Consider the following 17,431-nt stretch of genomic DNA (forward strand, 5'->3'; position numbering starts at 1 on the left):
TTTATACTAGGTTTATGTTAGTAAATACGTAGGGTATTAATACTAAGTATTGCAAAGTATTATATCTCTTAATAGTAAATAAAGTAGGTTAAGTATATTTAGGTAAAGAAGTTTTATTAATAGCTAGTAAGCTAAGTGTTTTATCTAGTGCTAAAGGAATATATATATATATAGTAGTCTTACTGTGGTAATTGTAAGCCTTTAAGAAAGGCTTATGCTAACTTGGGTAAGCTTAATAGGTAAGTTTATAACTAGTATTGTAAGCTTAGGTGAGGCTTACGTAGGTGTAGGTAAGCCTAACTTTAATTAGTGAAAAATGTGGGGTATACGTAATGTAACCGCGGGGATCGTAACAATTAGCGGTATTAGCATAAGACCTACTGTATTAATTTACATATTATAGCTTTAGTAAAAGTTCTTATTTATCTCCTAGTATTAGCAGTTAGTAGTTATACTTATTTTAAGCTTACTATTAGTTTATTAATTAATTACTTAATATAATTTATATATTACTTAAATATTCTCTTAAGAATAAAGACTTCTTAGTATCTAGTAATCTAGTTGTCTTATACATCTATAGTAATTACTAAGAAACATATTTGATCTGCTTCTTGACCTTGATAAGATCACGAGGACATGCCATCATGTTAGTGGCTCGATTTGCAGCATGTGATGTTGTTGGCGTCTCCAATTGCCATTTCCCGTAATGGTGGCCCCAGTTAGCGAATAAGAATTTTGGAAGTTAGGTACTAAGATCCACAAAGCTTCTTCAAATTCATGAGCCTCTTTAACTCCGGACTGTTTGTATCACTTGACATGGCTGACATGTAAAAGGGCGTTGAAATGCGGGGTTTTAGCGGTTGGATATCGTCGGCTCGGGCTTCTTAAACGAGGTAAGCCGACTTGGACGCGATAAGCCGCGGGCGATCTATGACAAGAACCCCGCATGACGGTGGATTTTGGAGACTCTTATCAACGACTTCGGACTCTAGATTTGTTTCTTTCATCTTTCATCTACATATAATTACAGTATTTCTTATAGTAAGCACGAAGTTCGGTCTATATCTCTGTCTTAACTAATCATTTACTGCAGCATTATAGACTCAGTATTTACACAAAATGGCAGACTACAAAGCAACAGTATCGGCGGCCTTGCAACAACGGGACGTCGGCCTTACCAAGGTTGAGCCGAAGCTGGAAGGTCTCCCAAAAGAGCTACCTCTGAGCTCACAGGATCTCCCCAAAAGTGTTCTTACAGCACGAGAGATAGAGATCACCGAAAAGTACTCTGTCATTCAGCTTCTAGAAGTCCTTCGCAAGAGAGAAATCAAGGTCGAGGAAGTTACTCGTGCGTTCTTACGGAGAGCTGCGTTAGCTCAGGCTGCTGTGAGTGCTCTTCTCCCGTGATCCGGTGTGGTACGAATGGCTGACATTGGTAGACGAACTGCTTGGTCACTCTCATGTGGGATGAGGCCATCGAACGCGCAAGATATCTTGATTCACTACCCGAGCCCAAGGGTATGCTCTTTGGTCTACCAATCTCTACCAAGGAACACCATGGCATGGTGGGTGAGAAGGTCACGACTCACGCATCTTTCGTTGCATGGATTAACAAGGCGCACGGATCTAATCTTCTCTACGACAACTTGTATGATGAAGGCTGTGTCTTCTACGTACGGACTACACAGCCTCAGACTATCATGCATCTAGAGACCATCAGTACCATCTATGGAACAACTGTTAACCCTTTCAACCGTGATTTAACGGCTGGTGGCAGTAGTGGTGGTGAAGGAGCCCTAATCGGACTCCGAGGAAGTATTCTGGTAAGCGAACTTCCTCGTTGATCAGAGCCTCATACCTAACGTCGCCAGGGCATTGGTGGTGATATTGGCGGTAGTGTTCGTTGTCCGGCAGCTCACAACGGAATCTACGCCTTCAAGTAAGTTCATTAAAGGCTAGAGTTACCAGATATTAATACAATCTTAGGCCGACTCTCAAGCGAATCTCAGTTATGGGCGCCCGATCAGTCATGGTTGGCAAAGAAACCATCTCATCCACACCCGGCCCCATGACGACTGACCGCGAAACCCTCGAGCTCTTCATGAAAGTAGCCCTTGCATCCAAGCCATGGCTGATCGATCCTTCTCTCACCGCCAAGGAGTGGACGCCGTACAAATTCGACAGACCTCTCAAGATCGCTATTCAGTGGTGGGACGGTGTTGTGCAACCTCACCCACCCATGACAAGAGCTTTGAAAGAAGTCGCAGAGGCCTGTCGTAAAGCTGGCCATGAAGTTGTGGACTGGGATTGCGAGCCTTTGGATCATCGCAAAGGTTGGGAGATTTTGTCAGCGTTGTACTGGCCTGATGGCGGTAAAGAAGCGCTGGATCTTATGGAAGCGGCTGGAGAGCCTGTTCTTCCGTTGACTAAGTTTATCATTCAGGAGCAGCCCAGCGTGAAGAACTTGAACATGCACGAGCTTTGGGAGGTAAGTACATCTTTACGAGCAGATTTGGTAGTTTTCTGACTGGCTGTTTAGCTTTGCACCAAACGAGACGACTACCGCGCTGCGTACGCGCGAGCCTGGTCCTATACAAGCAAAGCAGACGGTCGAGAAGTCGATGTGATTCTATGCCCACCTTACTTCGGAGCTGCGTCTCCCCATGAGCAGTCGCGATACTGGGGATACACTGCTCACTGGAACCTTCTAGACTAGTAAGTCAATCCCATCTGACACTCACCAACCTCACTAACACCTTCACAGCCCCGCGGCAGTCTTTCCGGTAACAACAGTCGATCCCTTCAAAGATCCCAAGGACGTCAAGTACGTGCCAAAGAACGATGAGGATAAATTCGTATACGATCAGTACACTCCCGAGAAGTTTGCCGGTATGCCTATTTGTCTGCAGGTCGTTGGTCGAAGACAGTATGATGAGAAGGTTCTTGCTGCGCTCAAGGAGATTGAGCGTGCGATGGGTAGAGAGTAACTGAGTTTGACAACTTCTCTAGAGGATAGAATGTTGACTCGGGCTGGCTATTCTTGTATTTAGAAGACATCGTAGATTTCGACTCCACATAATTATCCCAGTCGGAAATTACGAGAAAGCCCGCTTCATGCGTGTCAGATCTAAAAGATGACATGAGACCAGCCCTACATCCACCACATAGCCAATCATATGGTCTTTAGTGGTTATTATCCGACTGAGAAGGATTCTTGCCTCCTTCCTCGATGGGGTAAATGCTCCTCTAATAAGGTGGAGTCCGAGCCCCAGCCACTTAAGTCCAACACGCCTTAGGTTTGTCAGCCTTTATCCTTTCCAATCATCGCATGCTGACATTGAGAAAGGCGGGCTGACCGGGATAGATAACATAAACCCTTGCATGAGATTATGCGTTGGTGAACACTAAGAGGCTAGGTATATAAAGAGTTCGTGTTGAACCTAAAAGCACCCTTATTCTATTCTCATCTGCACTTTTCTTGCCACAACATTTCCATACTCTCCATTAAACATGTCGGAACAAAGAAGTATCTTGATAACGGGCTGTTCAGATGGCAGCCTTGGTTCAGCTTTGGCACTTGCGCTTAAGAAGGAAGGATGGCGAGTGCTCGCAGCAAGCCGCAACCTCTCAAAGCTGAAGGCTGTTCAAGACGCCGGCATCGAGTGTATACAAATAGACGTCACCTCCACTGAATCAGTCTCACACGCCGCAGAGGAAGTCAAGAAGCTCACCGGCGGCTCCCTCGACGCCCTGGTTAACAATGCCGGCATTGGACACAGCATGCCCATTCTTGATGTTGACATCGATAAAGCCCACGATCTTTTCGAACTCAACGTTTTCTCTATCATTCGAGTAACCAAGATCTTTCTACCACTGTTGCGCAAGTCTTCCCACGGACCTCTTCTCATAAACAATACCTCAGCCGTCGGACTATTAGGTGCCGGTGTTCCGTTCCAGGGCGCCTATGCTGCTTCGAAAGCAGCAGCGGTCAGCTTGACCGAGAGTCTCAGACTTGAGCTTGATCCATTTGGTATTCGTGTCATTGACCTTCTCACCGGTGGTGTCAAGTCCACATTCTTTGTCAACGCTCCTCATGCAGAGCTACCAAAGGACTCGATATACAACCCCGCCAAGGAGGCGATTGAGTCATCGATGGCTGGTAATGAGCCGGGGCTTGTCAAGGAAGATATTACGACGTGGGCGAAGCATGTTGCCAGTGATCTCAGTCAGCGTAAGGTGCCATATCTGGTCTCTCGGGGCGGCACGGCGGGAACGGCGAGGCATCTCATTAGTCATTTGCCTACTGGTTTGTTGGACAGTATGATAAAGCCAGCGGGAGGCATCGATGTTTTGGAGCGCAAATTGAAGGAGCAGAAGGATAGTGTCAAGACTGATTAATTATCTAGAACAAGAATCTAAATGCTCGGGTATAGTCCAACTATATGCCAATGGCGTTTCTAAGCTTTGTTTCCGGACTCTCTTCTCAGTGCTCTTCGTGGTCATGATGGCTATGGTAGCCAAGTAGCTGGCAGCCCCCCCAAAAACGAGCCTGAGATAATTTGTCGTTCGTCCAATTTTTGTCTGGCGGTAAAGGTGTCGACATGTCCCATTTTTCCACCTCTGCTTCTTCTTCACCCCGGTACATAAACCAGTCCAAGCGGGCGATCTGAGCATGCAATACCTCGCTACGCTGGTCAAGTGCCATGCCAAACATCACACAGGGTTTCGCCTCGTAGCCCTGGCGCAGGACCTCTTCGACCCCTTCTATTTGATGCAACTTACGGCACACGAATGTCCAGTAAGCGAGGTATCTCACGGCGCTCTTCCTGTGGCACTCCCTATTTATGTCTTCGTTCATGTTCTTCGCGTGGCGTCTAAATGCCCTCTGCAAGTAAGTCAGAAGCCTTGGGTCGTCAAGCGGAACCGCAGCACTAGCAGAGTCGACGCATGGAGCCGCTCTGGGATTCTCGCCTGTGCTGTAGGGAAGCGGTATCCATATAACGCCACACAGGAATGTTGTGATGTTGTGGCTTCTTGGAGCGCTGTTAAGCTGGTGAACTATCCTGGGGAGCCAGATGTTATCGGGACCAAATTCAGCATAAAACTGAAAAGACTTTGGTATCCCACGAGGCCAATTGGTGGGTTTTGAGGATGGGATCATTGTGCGTATTGTTTTGTCGACTAACTTCAGTCTTCGTCTTCGTAGTGGTCGTGGGCGTGCAAAAAGCTCAGTCTCATACATCAGCAATGACATTCGTGAGAGAACAACGGCACGAGACTCATGACAAGTCCGCAGTAAGCCGAACGGTTGGTAACGAGCATCGATGTTGCTGGTGCTCTTACTCTCGTGTGTCTCACCGTGCCTGAAATACCAGAGGTTACACGCGCTGTGCTGGTCTATCGGTATGTCAGGGACGGCAGACTCCCAGATCATCAAGCGCATCTCGCATGGAAGTTCGGAAAAGCGAGTGAATGCTGATGGATTCCGCATCTCCCTCCACCACTTCACCATTTCCCTCCAACAGAGGTGCAGACCGCGTTCCAGACCGGTGATCATCGGGGAATAGTGTCTAATCGACATGAATAGGGCAGCTGTAAAAATCGGGTTAAAGGGAAGTAAGATTAGAATATCTAGGGCATGAGGGAAAAGAATAAGGAAGGAAGAAAGGCGCAAGGATTTCATGGTAACAATTTTTTTACATTTATTATTTAGGTTTAAAGATTTTTATTAACCATCTCGGGATATTTAAGCTTACATGGTTTAAACATAATGAGATATACTTCGGGCTACTCGGGGTCTGCTAGTGACTCATCTGGTGATAAAGATGCCCGCAATGCGTACTTAATAAAACATATACTTCGGTCATCACATCTGACAGACTGAAAATCGACTCTCTTGTCTTAGATATCAGGGTTAAAATTAAACTCCCATTGACCCAAAGCTTGGACTTCATACAAATGCCGCTGGTGGCTGTTGGGTCGGACAATTCTCTTTAAGCTTCTTGGTAACCCAAATTACTCATCTTACTCAACACCAGGGTGTCAGAAGGATTAGCAGTTGTAAGTATAAGAGACGAAATAGCCTAGTCACTTTATACAAGATAGCTTAGACAAGTACTTAGGCTACTTTATTCTGATGCTCTAAGTTTTAGAGGACAATTCTCCTGTTGCTCACCGGCTCGGTTAAGAAAAGTCACAAGAGGAAAAGGTTTGTTTTATACAAAGTATATTAAAAGGTCATTACATGAAGTTAATCTAATCTTGAATATCATTATTCATGGTAAATCGACAGAATGTCAGTCGAATTATCGTACTCAACGCCACACTTCTCAGAGAAGCCAGTGAACTTGTCGACACGGGCCTGGATATACTCCTCGAAGCTGTCTCGGGTGCAGCTAGTTCCGGGACCATCCTCACAAGCGGGCAGAGGCTGGGGTGCGCTGTTGACCAGGACGCGGTAGTACTCGCCATCCTCGTAGCCGTAGCTTCCGGTGCAGTTGAGGCGCTCGATGGCGATGTTGCTTAGGAAGGGGAGGATGTGGGAGCTCTTCCAGGCGCGGCGGTAATTGATCTTGTTGAGGGGCATGGTGTCGTTGATCTGGGACTCGCTGCCGCCGGGCTCGGAGTTGTTGAAGAGACCCATGGCGACGAGGACCATTGGTGGCAACTCCCTATGCGTAAAGCTAACGTAGAGATCTTCATCGGAATCGTCGTTCATGAGGAGGTCGGCGGTGGAGTTGAGCCAGGGCATGCCAACGTAACCAGAGACCTCGTTACCGTAGCCTGCATTGTAGTGGTATCGCACATCCTCAGAGTACTCCCAGCCAAGCCAATCATCAGGATTGAAGAGCTCAAGGTTGCAGAAAGGAGACTTGCCACGAACGACAGTCTCGTATCCACAGAGCTGCTGCATGCCGAAGATATCGTCGACAGTGAAGTTGAAGTCGGATGCGAGAGCGTTGAAGCGCTCGACGATGGGCTTGGCGTACTTCTCCTGGTACTCGGCAGACTCCTCGCTGCCAGTGGAGCCAGAGTAAGCAGGGCAAGCCTTGTAGGGGGTCAAGCTATCGGCTCCAGACTCCTCCGACTCGTAGATCTCCTCGACCTTGATGGAAGTGTCGTCGGCCTGAAGACCTCGAACGAAAGACTGGGCAGACTTGACTGTTCGCTCAGCAGTGGATGTCCACACCTTCTTGGGCTGCTTGAACTCAGGGTATCGGAACTCAAGGTCAACTCCCAGGCGAGTAGCCTCCAGACGACCAAGGTTGGTCAACAGGGAAACTTCAGCATCAGAGATGGGAGCCTCCCAGTCGGCAAGGAAGTTTAGGTAAGGAACCTTGCTCCAGTCCACGCCAGTCTTGTTTCCGAGCTTCTCAATGAAAGGCTCAATGTACTCCTCGAAGTCGAAATCGTTCGCGTAGATGGCAGCATGTCGCACCAAGTAAGCAGCACGCTCGGCCGTGCAGCCCTGGGGCGCATCAGGAGAAACGGGAGGATCTTGGGACTCGAAGTAAGGTGCGATTCCGGTAAGGTGGTGAAGGGGGTTGAAGCTGTAGTCGGAGTTGAGAGAAGCTGCAGAAGCCAATGGCAGCAGGCTCACAAGAGCCTTGCTCAGAGATGAAGTTTGACGAGGCATTGTGAGTGGATGGGAATGCACAAAGAGACGAGTCTGGACAGTCAACGTAAACTCAATTGACCATCTACATAGCTATCTATTATATCTCGGCAGTCTATTTACTTTTTTGTTTCCCCTATGAGATCATTAGTGTCGATGTTGAAGAAAGTCCCATGTTGATAGCCATGTCTTTGACGTCACAAGCATAAAACGATCCACGGCTAAACCTGTCTGGCCTGCGTTTGTTCCTTGCAGTTTGTCGATATGTTTCCCTCTGATTGGCCCCGGAGATTTGAGGCTCCATAATCAGCACGTTGGCGTGGCGCGTCAGCCGAGGCCGCATTATCCGAGCGTGTGGACTTGGCGACTCCAAAATCAAGAAAACAGCAACAAGATATTCCTTTTTTTCCCACTATCATCTCGATCTAAGAGGACGCGTATTGGGACTTCGTTCTTTGACGAATGCCCAGAGAGTAGCGAGTCATATGTTTCATGTTTGGCTGGTAGATCTTGAGGCTCTGTCTCCTCTGCATCATACTTAATCTCTTTTACTTGCTCGAGACCTGAATGCCGAGAAAGCGAAGCCTTTTCTGGTCCACTGATTGTGTCACACCTTATCCCTACATTCAGGCTTAAAAACCGGGCCATCATCGATTGAAGATTGAGTGTGGTTTAGTGCCATCGCCAATTCTTTCACTAACGCAATGGCACGCTACTGCATGATGTTGTAACAGTCAATCGATCCTACAGAGCTTCTTTTTATTTCTAAGTAGTGATAGTCAAGTTGGCAGTATCAGGGCAATTCATAACTACGCTCAGGAGCAATAAGAGTGAGCCGATTGATATGTATGCCTGTCAAGCGGGTCAAAGAAAAACCAAGACTTAGTTAAGGGTGTCATAAGGAGTAGGATAGTCTAATCTAAGCTTTAGTACCTAAACACAATTAAGTTATTTTGTCAACAGGCTTCTATGTCCTGGTTATTTTTCGGACCGCCTGCCTGTGTATTGTGACATGATCAGATGTGACATACGCTACTTGCCCATCTGTTCTTGCGCAAACCGATCCCAGTGCTTCTTCTGGTCCGCAAAGTTCACAAGGTATGCTTCAATATATATCCCAGCAAACCACCTCTGAGAGCTATCTTCAATCTCACACGTGATGTCAGTCCAGCCGCTTTCCACTCGGGACTGTACGCGCTTCACAACATCCAAACAGTGACCTGCCCACTTGCCACAGTACATATCCATAAAATAGGCACGCATATGTGCAATCTGGGATTCGCTAATTCTAGACCCATTTTTGAAAACAGCCTTTACCATATCGCTTGGCCTTCCTGTAGTTACTGCTTTTGGAGGTTCGCGCCTCTCTTGCCAGTTGATGAGCCACATTAGCAAGATATCCAGAGTAAGCCAGTGATTTCCTGTAACAGAAACAGTGGTCAACTCGGAGATCGTTAGATCGTTGACGAGTTCCATCCGTATGTATTGCTTGGTAGTCAAGTTGCGAAGGTACCATTGCCCTTCACAATCCAAGTCATGGAGGGCCAAGCATGACTTCAGCAGGTCGTGTAGACATTCTGGGATTCCACTCGATGATAAGAGACGAACGGTCTCTTCTCTTCGAGGACATTCAAACTCTGAGGGTGTCAAGGACGAGTAGCAATGTGTCGCGCTTTTTCTCCACGCAGACCACGACCCTTTTGATTCGTGGTGCGTACAAGGATTTCGCTGATCCATCATGTCGCAGTGGACGCTATGTTCTTCCATTGATTGATCTTTGACTTCATGGTACAACCCGTAGATGGCTGGTGGAAGAGTTGTCTTTCGAAAACCGGTAAGAAAGATTGGTGTGTCTACCCACGAATACGAACGGCGATCGTGGTGAATAGTGGTCACTGCTCGAATCCAAAGTCTTTGACTGCAAAGCCCAAGAGCAATGACATCGACAGGTTCCAGATACAGATAGATGCTTCTAATCAGCTCTGACGGCAGGCTTTCCAATGGAGATTCTGCATCGGGGCGATTAGGCTCCTTCAAAGCCTGGCCGAGCTGCACCAGGGCCTCGTTGTGCGCATTGATGGAAGGCCTATGTAGTCGATGAAACGCGTCGAAGGACTTGTTGGCGATGCAGAACAATTTCCGACTACTGAGGGCAGCATCACCACCTTCAATCTGCTCTAGGAAAAGTTCAAGCCAGTCATTTGTTTCCAGTGGTACTTGTTCTTTGCGCAACGGCGCCAAGATGGACATGGACCAAGACTCGACGCCGAGAAGGCCTTCACACATGATGTTGATGCTGTTTACTTTTGATGATATTTGGTAGACACAGCGTAAGCAGTCAGCTTTGGTGCGGAGAAGTCAAAGACATGTTGTGTGTTGGCGGCAAGGCGTAAGCAACAGCTGACTTTGGCTTGGCCCTGCTGGATGTGAGACATGGCGGCCTTGAGTAGACACTGCAATAGCCTATTGCGATGCATTCGCGCGCGACCGGTAAAGCAAAAGTGAATAAGCTTTTTGATGGACAGCTAATTGCAGATCGATGATCACGATTGCACTGCTAGGGCCGCCCAAGAGTGAGTAGGGGGTTGCTTCATCCCTTCATAGCTAGCCAGCCAGTCATTTATTATAGCCGTTGCATTTTGTACCCACCATCGGCATCGCGTTGCAGGTCGAGTAACGTTAGCACATGCGCTTTACAGTTTGGGAGCTTTTGATCCAGATAAATGACATTTGTGCCATTGTCTGATTCAATTGCGGAGCACTTGAGTTTCTGTCCATTTTGTGGCTTGCCCGCGCCCGTTTTTATGTCGTCATCCAAATGGTGTGGTGTAGGGTAATACAGTGCCGTAGTTGTTGAAAGCGCGTGGAAGCCAACACAACACATCCATATTTGACGGAACTTGCTGAAGGTCTCTTATTCATTTGTTGGGGGGCTTACGCGGCATATTCAGGCGCGATTATAATCCTCAAAGAGGGTGTGGGTGGAAATAAGGATGCAATATTTATGCTAACTTGACGTGTTCAACAGTCTGCTTGTCCAATCTTTGGTCTACCGACGGTTCAACATCCCACACCTGCGTCGGGGCAGGTAATCATAGCTACTTACATATTTGAGTAGTATCTTGCGATGATACCCATCAGTATCCGTTTTCGTCTATTAGGCTTCTGCTTAGGTAGCCAGGCAATTAGAGGTGTAAGATGTGCACCGCCGGAACGTCAACGCGACACGGTGGTGCGATAACCTGGACCCCAATGCAAAGCAATTGGCATTATTAAGGTACATGTGCTTTCTAAATCACTGTACAGTACTCTGTGTATAGAGTTTATTGTAGGGCTGATTTGGTGGATAGATATCGCTTGGCAAATCGTCTGTTCATCTCGTCCCATCTTGAATCCATTCTCCACTGATGTTTTTGTGTCGGTTGCAGACTTGGCGATGCGACCGCAGTGCTGGCGTCAGCTTTTAGGGGAGTCATGCACTGTCAGGTTCTCCGCAGTCTAGAAACCTGCTGTGCCACTCGACAAACTTGGCAGGATGGGATTTTTGGATCCGTAGTTGGGATTTGGAAGCACAACAATCAGGAACTGACAATGGCCCCACGTGCAAAACTAGCAGATTCTAAAACTCGCTGATCACTGAAATAAACAACTCATGAGATCAGTGGTTTCAGGACTTGATTGAAGCCAAGCTAAGCCGGTAAATGCCAGCCACTGCCGTTTGCATTACAGTTAGGCAGTGTCAGAGGCAGTTTTTAGAGCACTGGTGGGGTCATAGATCAATTGTGGCGCAGTTGGCCAGCTTCAACAGAGTGCATTGACCAACTAAATTTGGCGACACCCACTAGAAAACAGTAACTGGCCCTTGGACCTGGGCTAGAACCTTTTGGCGAGAAAGGCCCTGACCATTTGCCTGACAGAAGCCTGACTCTGAGGGCGCCTCCTCCCCCCACCCCTTAAAAAAAAAGTTAGGACAATCAATTCATGGATCGTGATTAGGGGGAGTCGGGATCCAACTCTGCTGCAACTTAACGCTTCCTTCCTTCCAATCCTTAGGTTCTTTCCTTGCTTTCTATCCGCTCTTTAACCGTTGGCTTTCTTTTCTTTTTGGCTCCTCCGCCTTTTTCTTTTCTTTGCTCGTCATTGCCAACTTCAATCCACTCGAGCAGCTGGATCGTGGCCCAGCGAAAACGAAACACGTCCTCTTCGTGTCACTCGATGTGAGGTCCTCGACCCTCCTCTACCTACCGCGACTTTGACTATCTTCCCCCGCCGAAGCGATCAACAGATCTTCAAGATGCGCATCTCCAACTTGCGTCTGCCCGACGGCATGCGCAACATGACCATGCGCCTGTCATCAAAGATTCCGCATCCTCACCCGAGGCGCATCATGCTCTACGTAACATTAACCGCCATGATGGTCGGCATGATTGTCACGTTTACGATGTACGACAGTCTCTTCTGGGGTGGCAAGCCCAAGAACACCGGCTTCGATCCTCTACTCTCCCGAACCAACGATTATCGCCTCCTCACGAGCAGGCGGAATAACCTGGGCTTCTACAACACCATCAATGTCAAGAAGACGGGCCAGAAGATTATGAATCCTACCCTCCTTGAACTGCCCAAGGGTAGCAAGCATGACTTCCTGGTCATCGCCCGCGCTCCTCACGTCGACCAAGATATCAAGGGCAAGAAGTACAGACGCGCCCAGCAAGTCGCCACCTTCGTTAGCCTTACCTGGGATGCGTTCGGCCGGCCCGAGCTCACTGCAGACAACGATTGGCACAAGATGCTCGTGGAGGACTTTACTGAAGAGCAAGGCCCCGAGCATCACTGCAAGCACCAGCCCGACATGGATAAATACATTGGTCCCGAGGATATGAAGCTCTTCTGGAGGAAGAACGGCACACCGATGCTTATCTTCACCCACCAGGTCAACGATGAGAACCTCTGCGAAGGCATGTACATCGTCGACGCCCGCGCTGCTGTTCCTGAGCTTGTGAAACAAATGGGCAAGCACGCAAAGGGAATCCCTCCCATCGAATTCGACAAACCCATCCTTCTCCGACGCGAGCCCCCCGAGGGCGAGGAGTCCGAAGCCCGATACCAACGCGAGAAGAACTGGGCTCCTGTCTACAACCCGTTTAGCGATGATGATGACGAGATGATGTTCATGGTTGAGCCTAGCCAGCTGTACCGCTTCAACTCATCAGACTCGCCTGTTGAAGACATGGAAGCCGACGCCGAGTCCGCTGTAGACGAGCCTTTCCCTCCCGATAATGAGGGCGAGACATGGCACTCTAGCAGCGCCACCTGCATGAACGACGTTATGCTCACCGACAAGCGAGTCCATCAATCGACGCCCATGCTGAGTCTGACTCTGTGCAATCGCGGAACGTGCGAGCCTGCGGCGAACAACACAGTCATTATGGGCATGGTACAGATGCGCTACGACCCTCCTCAATACACAAACACATGGTACGACCACCGAATCGTCGTTTACTCGCCCATTGCGCCTTTCAACATGATGAGCATCAGCAAGAAGCTCACCTATCATGGTGAGACCAACAGCAAGTACATCTGGACTGGAAGCATGGTGTACCACGGCGACCAGCCAGCGCAGCGCAGCCACGGCTTCCTGGACGACGAAATTTGGCTGAGCTTCGGCATCGGCGATTCTGCACCCGGGTGGCTGGACATCAAGGCAGAGGAGTTGGTGATGGACCACTATTTCTGCCAAAACGCGACATCGGATTACCGATCCAGCATCAAACAGCATTCATCATGACGAGACACGAACAATGTAATTGGTAATAGAGTGGCATCACATTAATTTTGGCAAAAGGAGTGTATTACATATAGGCATAGCACATTCACATTAGATATACTGAAAGAGATCAAGTGTATACCCTCCCACCTTTTTTGGGATATGGAGTTTGTGGGAACCACGGTAGAATACGTATAGAGAAGGGCATTCAATGAAATGAACACAATTGACAGATCTTCATGACCCAAACCCCTGAGATCTTCTATGAAACGCCGGAAGGGCCCTTTGTCGGAGCCCCGCCGGACTCTCAGTTAAGAATTAATTTCCAGATGCTTCTTGGCGAAGACCTTCTACCTTTAGCTTTGAGGGTCGATTCCGAGGCGACCAGGGTTCAGCTTGGCAACTGTGCTTCATTGGTAAAAGCGTAAATAACTTACGGGGCATGAACAGGGTTGCCAGTACGCGAAAGGGGGCGGCCGCTGTTATGGAGAGACAGAGATAGGGCTGAGATAAGAGATAAGAGCTTCATGATAAGATAAGACTGGTATCTTGCTGGACTTGGAGATCAACAGACCGTTCGTCTCTTAGACTTGTCACATGTTGCATTCCTTGATGAAACCATTTCGCTCTGGCAAAAAAAATAACAATTACTACATAGTAAGACGGTCGAACTTTTGATCACACCGACTGTCGCGTGATCAAGTAGGGGTCTAGATCCTTTGCTCGGAACCTCCCCATAGTAAGCATCGCTTAAGCGTACCCATAGCCAAGAAGCATTTCACGGATTTCGGTAGACGCAGCTCATTCCTTCAAGCTGTTAAAGGTTCCAGACTCCAGGGCTGACTGTCAACCTAGCAGTCTGCCTGAAGGAGCATTCTCGTATTTGTCGGATGACGACGAAAGTGTGGCGCAAGCTATAGCTTGGCAATTATCTGACATGTGTATTGCTCCGCATCCGACGGTCCTTACACTTTCAACCGACGACACGCGAACATGGTTAATCGTGGGGGACGAAGTAAAGCTTGTAAGACTTGCAAGCGCAGGCGAGTCAAATGCGGTATTTACAACGACTACCATTGTTGAGACCAGTGGCTGATTGTGATCGTAGATAATGGCAAACCACACTGTCAGCGGTGTGAAAAGGCTGGCTTGACGTGTGAAGGATATGTCACTTACGGAGAATTCGTTGATGAAACGGAGAGGTTTCGCAAGGACAAATTTCCTGCAAGATCTGGCCAGCATGAACTACAGTTGGTTCACAGGCCTTCAAACCCACCTCAACAAGAGCTCCCACTTCCAAGTCGACTTTTGATCAACGAAAATGATATAATACACACCCATCTCCTATCCAAGATGGTGGAAGTTCAACCCTTGATGACTGGCCTGGAATCGCTTCCTACCTCAACGCGGTCTCTTGCAGTGCGGGCACTAGCAGCTGTGTACTTTGGCAAAACCAACTCTCATAAACGTATCTTTGACTTGGGAACGAGAGAGTATGGAAAGGCCTTGAAGAAAGTGCATGAAGACTTGTCTAGTGACACTACTGTTTTGGAGTGGGAGACGTTGGTTAGTGTGCTTTGTTTGTGTATGTTTGAGAGTATCGCTTTTACGGATAAGAATGGGTGGTTGAGGCACTATGAGGGGATCTCTGAATTGGTATAGTAACTTGCAATAATGTGCTGATGTTCTGTTGACTGGTGGTGTGTAGGTCAAACTTAGAGGTCCATGGAGGCATCAGACCCCTTTGAACCGAGAGCTTCTGCGGCAGTGTCGCTTCGAGATTGTATGTCTGAATCCTTCCCCCTGTGGATATGACTCATTTCAAGTAGATCGTGTGTGCACTGATAAAACGCCGTCATTGCTATCTGGCTCTCTCCGAGTGGCAGACCGTCCCGTGGCCCGAGAGTGTACCAAAGACAGCCAGTGACACTATTCACGACATCTTTGCCTATGTTCCGGGTCAACTACATGACATGGATCGTGTAGAAAGAGGCGAAGTGGACGAAGACTTCAAGGACGATCTGCGACAACGCGTGGAAATGACTCTATCGAATCTTGAAGATTGGGGCCAGTTCTATCACCATCCACGACCCCTCTCTGGTTCATTACCAGACAGTGAAGTAACACACTCAGTCAGAGACAAAGCACTACTCGCGTTACAACGAGCCATAATTCTTTGCATGGTCAACCTCTGCGCACTTCTCAAAGTCCCCCTCGTCGCAGAGATCCCAACAGCCTTTGAGGATCAACAAGCAATACGGACATGCATTGCGATCGAGATATGCCAACTAGCCATATCATGTGTCGGTGATGAGTCCACAGGAACTGAACCATTGCTGTTCATATTTCCTTTGCAGATTGCGAGTATGAACTTGCAAGCGGGAAGTGCTGAAGAGAAGCTGGCTGAGCAGGTTATGAATGATGTTATTGCTGGCACACATGGGTTTGAGATTGGACGGAGAAGGGAATTGAGACCATCGAGAGTAACTAATGCTTAATGAATTAACGCCTTCTATATGATATCTACCCAAATACTATATGCAAATTTGTTTAAACGCTATAAATAATGAGCCATTCCAGCTTAGACACCTTCTTCTCATCCTTCTCTTCTCTCTTTTCAGACTTCTTCTCCAATTTAGCCATAGCCTTGTCGTGCTTCTCGACCAACTTCGCTCGGTCTTTTTCGACCTCCTCTATATCCTTCATTCGCCTCTTCTCAATCTCCTCCACCTTCTTACCACTCGCATGTTCAAGCTTTTCATCCGCCTTGGCGATGATGTCCAAGATCTTATACTCCAGACCAACGATCTTGGCTCCGAGCTTCAGACGATCTTCCGTGTCGGAGTCATAGCGCTCTTCAATGGATGCAATCGGGTAGCTGTACTTTGTAGCAGCCTCCTCTCGTTTGTGTAGCCGCTTGTCCTCCTTTTTCTGCTTCCTTTTCGCTTTCTTGGCTTGTTTCATGGACGCTTGCTTTGCGCTGATGCGATCTACCACATTGTTGTGTCTAGTTGGAGGCTCGACATCGAAAGATAACGGTTCAACGTAGGGGCTGAGCTCTTGCAGTCTTTGAAGCGGATCTAGACTCTTAGCTGTAGCGCCGAGTCGTTGCATAACCTTCGTATCCTTCACGATCTCCATCTTCAAACCCTTGGGCCCGAAGACATCCCGATTCGCACTGTCTAGCACAAGTTTTGATCTGATGATTGCAGATGCGGCTGTAGCGGTGCCCGCTGCAAGTCCAAGACCTAGAGAAACGCTTTGACAAATAGGGTCTGGCACAAAGCCTACACCATCGCTGGCGAGCTGTATTGCTTTGAGAGGTGCGGGCTCGGCGTGGGCGATGTTAAGAGAATCCACGATGGTCATGAACTCGGAGGAGGATACTCCGTATGAGCCAAGGATGGGAGGATATGCCCTGATGAATGGAGGTGTGGCTTCCAGACCACCTGTGATTGATGATGCGGGAAGGAGGATAGGACGGGTTGAAGTCATGGAGGTTTGTGAAGAAGTCGCCGGCATGAGTTCTTCGTAGGATGGAGGAGCACCTTGGTGGTCATAGCTGCCACGATGATGCATATCGCCTGGTAGTTCAACAAGCAATTGATGCTGCTGGGTGTTCTTTTCGTCGGAGTACATTGTTTCTGAAGGGATTGTGAATTATCTGAGGTTTGGATGATGAAGATACAAAAAGCGGTCTTCCTAGAGAGGATCCTCGACCTTTTATCTCGAACACAGCGATAGTCTATTACATCTTGTTCCATCACCAACTGCAGCGCTGAAATGAGGTTATTCCCAATTAGGATCATTGCTCGAGATCGACGCTTTCTGACAGCGTCGACAAAAGAGTGACGCTAAACCCAAGTAAGTTGATTGTGCGAGCAGGGCTGTGCCGTCTTACCACATATTTCCTGATAAGATTATTGGATAATTATCGACCTCTACCTTCTGATCAACGAGCATGTCTAGGTGGGTAACAGAAGAAATGTCCTCTAAGGCTTAGGCTACCAACATAAAGTAGTATAGATTCTCATCTAAATTAGCATAAAATG

General features: G+C 48.0%; 7 protein-coding genes across 7 annotated transcripts; 3 read left to right on the plus strand and 4 right to left on the minus strand.

Annotated features, from left to right (window-relative positions):
* Positions 1–805: 805 nt before the first annotated feature.
* B0J16DRAFT_362493 (amidase signature domain-containing protein) lies at positions 806–4,398 on the plus strand (the record flags this gene model as incomplete). Its single annotated transcript, XM_046129812.1, has 10 exons — positions 806–1,041; positions 1,094–1,386; positions 1,440–1,823; positions 1,872–1,939; positions 1,987–2,488; positions 2,540–2,715; positions 2,765–2,939; positions 3,063–3,120; positions 3,347–3,393; positions 3,448–4,398. The coding sequence occupies exons 2-10, from the start codon at positions 1,120–1,122 to the stop codon at positions 4,396–4,398; spliced, it is 2,628 nt and encodes an 875-aa protein (XP_045982456.1). The 5' UTR covers positions 806–1,041; positions 1,094–1,119.
* An 85-nt stretch (positions 4,399–4,483) lies between these two features.
* Positions 4,484–5,557, minus strand: B0J16DRAFT_398322 (uncharacterized protein; the record flags this gene model as incomplete). The annotated part of the gene is made up of 1 exon (XM_046132383.1): positions 4,484–5,557. One exon carries the CDS (start codon positions 5,555–5,557, stop codon positions 4,484–4,486), a length of 1,074 nt encoding a protein of 357 aa, XP_045982457.1.
* Positions 5,558–6,217: 660 nt separating this feature from the next.
* B0J16DRAFT_414266 (histidine phosphatase superfamily) lies at positions 6,218–7,698 on the minus strand. The gene has a single exon (XM_046133433.1). The coding sequence runs from the start codon at positions 7,634–7,636 to the stop codon at positions 6,272–6,274; it is 1,365 nt and encodes a 454-aa protein (XP_045982458.1). The 5' UTR covers positions 7,637–7,698; the 3' UTR covers positions 6,218–6,271.
* A 778-nt stretch (positions 7,699–8,476) lies between these two features.
* B0J16DRAFT_340523 (uncharacterized protein) lies at positions 8,477–10,399 on the minus strand. Its single transcript, XM_046127694.1, has one exon. It carries the CDS (start codon positions 9,899–9,901, stop codon positions 8,648–8,650), a length of 1,254 nt encoding a protein of 417 aa, XP_045982459.1. The 5' UTR covers positions 9,902–10,399; the 3' UTR covers positions 8,477–8,647.
* Positions 10,400–11,514: 1,115 nt separating this feature from the next.
* B0J16DRAFT_340525 (uncharacterized protein) lies at positions 11,515–13,673 on the plus strand. Its single transcript, XM_046127695.1, has one exon. The coding sequence runs from the start codon at positions 11,910–11,912 to the stop codon at positions 13,398–13,400; it is 1,491 nt and encodes a 496-aa protein (XP_045982460.1). The 5' UTR covers positions 11,515–11,909; the 3' UTR covers positions 13,401–13,673.
* Positions 13,674–13,872: 199 nt separating this feature from the next.
* B0J16DRAFT_340532 (uncharacterized protein) lies at positions 13,873–15,919 on the plus strand. The gene is made up of 4 exons (XM_046127696.1): positions 13,873–14,436; positions 14,488–15,035; positions 15,088–15,162; positions 15,209–15,919. Exons 1-4 carry the CDS (start codon positions 14,373–14,375, stop codon positions 15,875–15,877), a joined length of 1,356 nt encoding a protein of 451 aa, XP_045982461.1. The 5' UTR covers positions 13,873–14,372; the 3' UTR covers positions 15,878–15,919.
* A 10-nt stretch (positions 15,920–15,929) lies between these two features.
* On the minus strand, positions 15,930–17,018 carry B0J16DRAFT_398323 (uncharacterized protein; the record flags this gene model as incomplete). The annotated part of the gene is made up of 1 exon (XM_046132384.1): positions 15,930–17,018. The coding sequence occupies one exon, from the start codon at positions 17,016–17,018 to the stop codon at positions 15,930–15,932; it is 1,089 nt and encodes a 362-aa protein (XP_045982462.1).
* Between the last annotated feature and the right edge of the window lie 413 nt (positions 17,019–17,431).

The sequence above is a fragment of the Fusarium flagelliforme genome (assembly GCF_020744385.1).
Source record: "Fusarium flagelliforme strain FIESC 12 MPI-CAGE-AA-0113 chromosome Unknown B0J16scaffold_4, whole genome shotgun sequence".
Lineage (NCBI taxonomy): Eukaryota > Fungi > Ascomycota > Sordariomycetes > Hypocreales > Nectriaceae > Fusarium > Fusarium flagelliforme.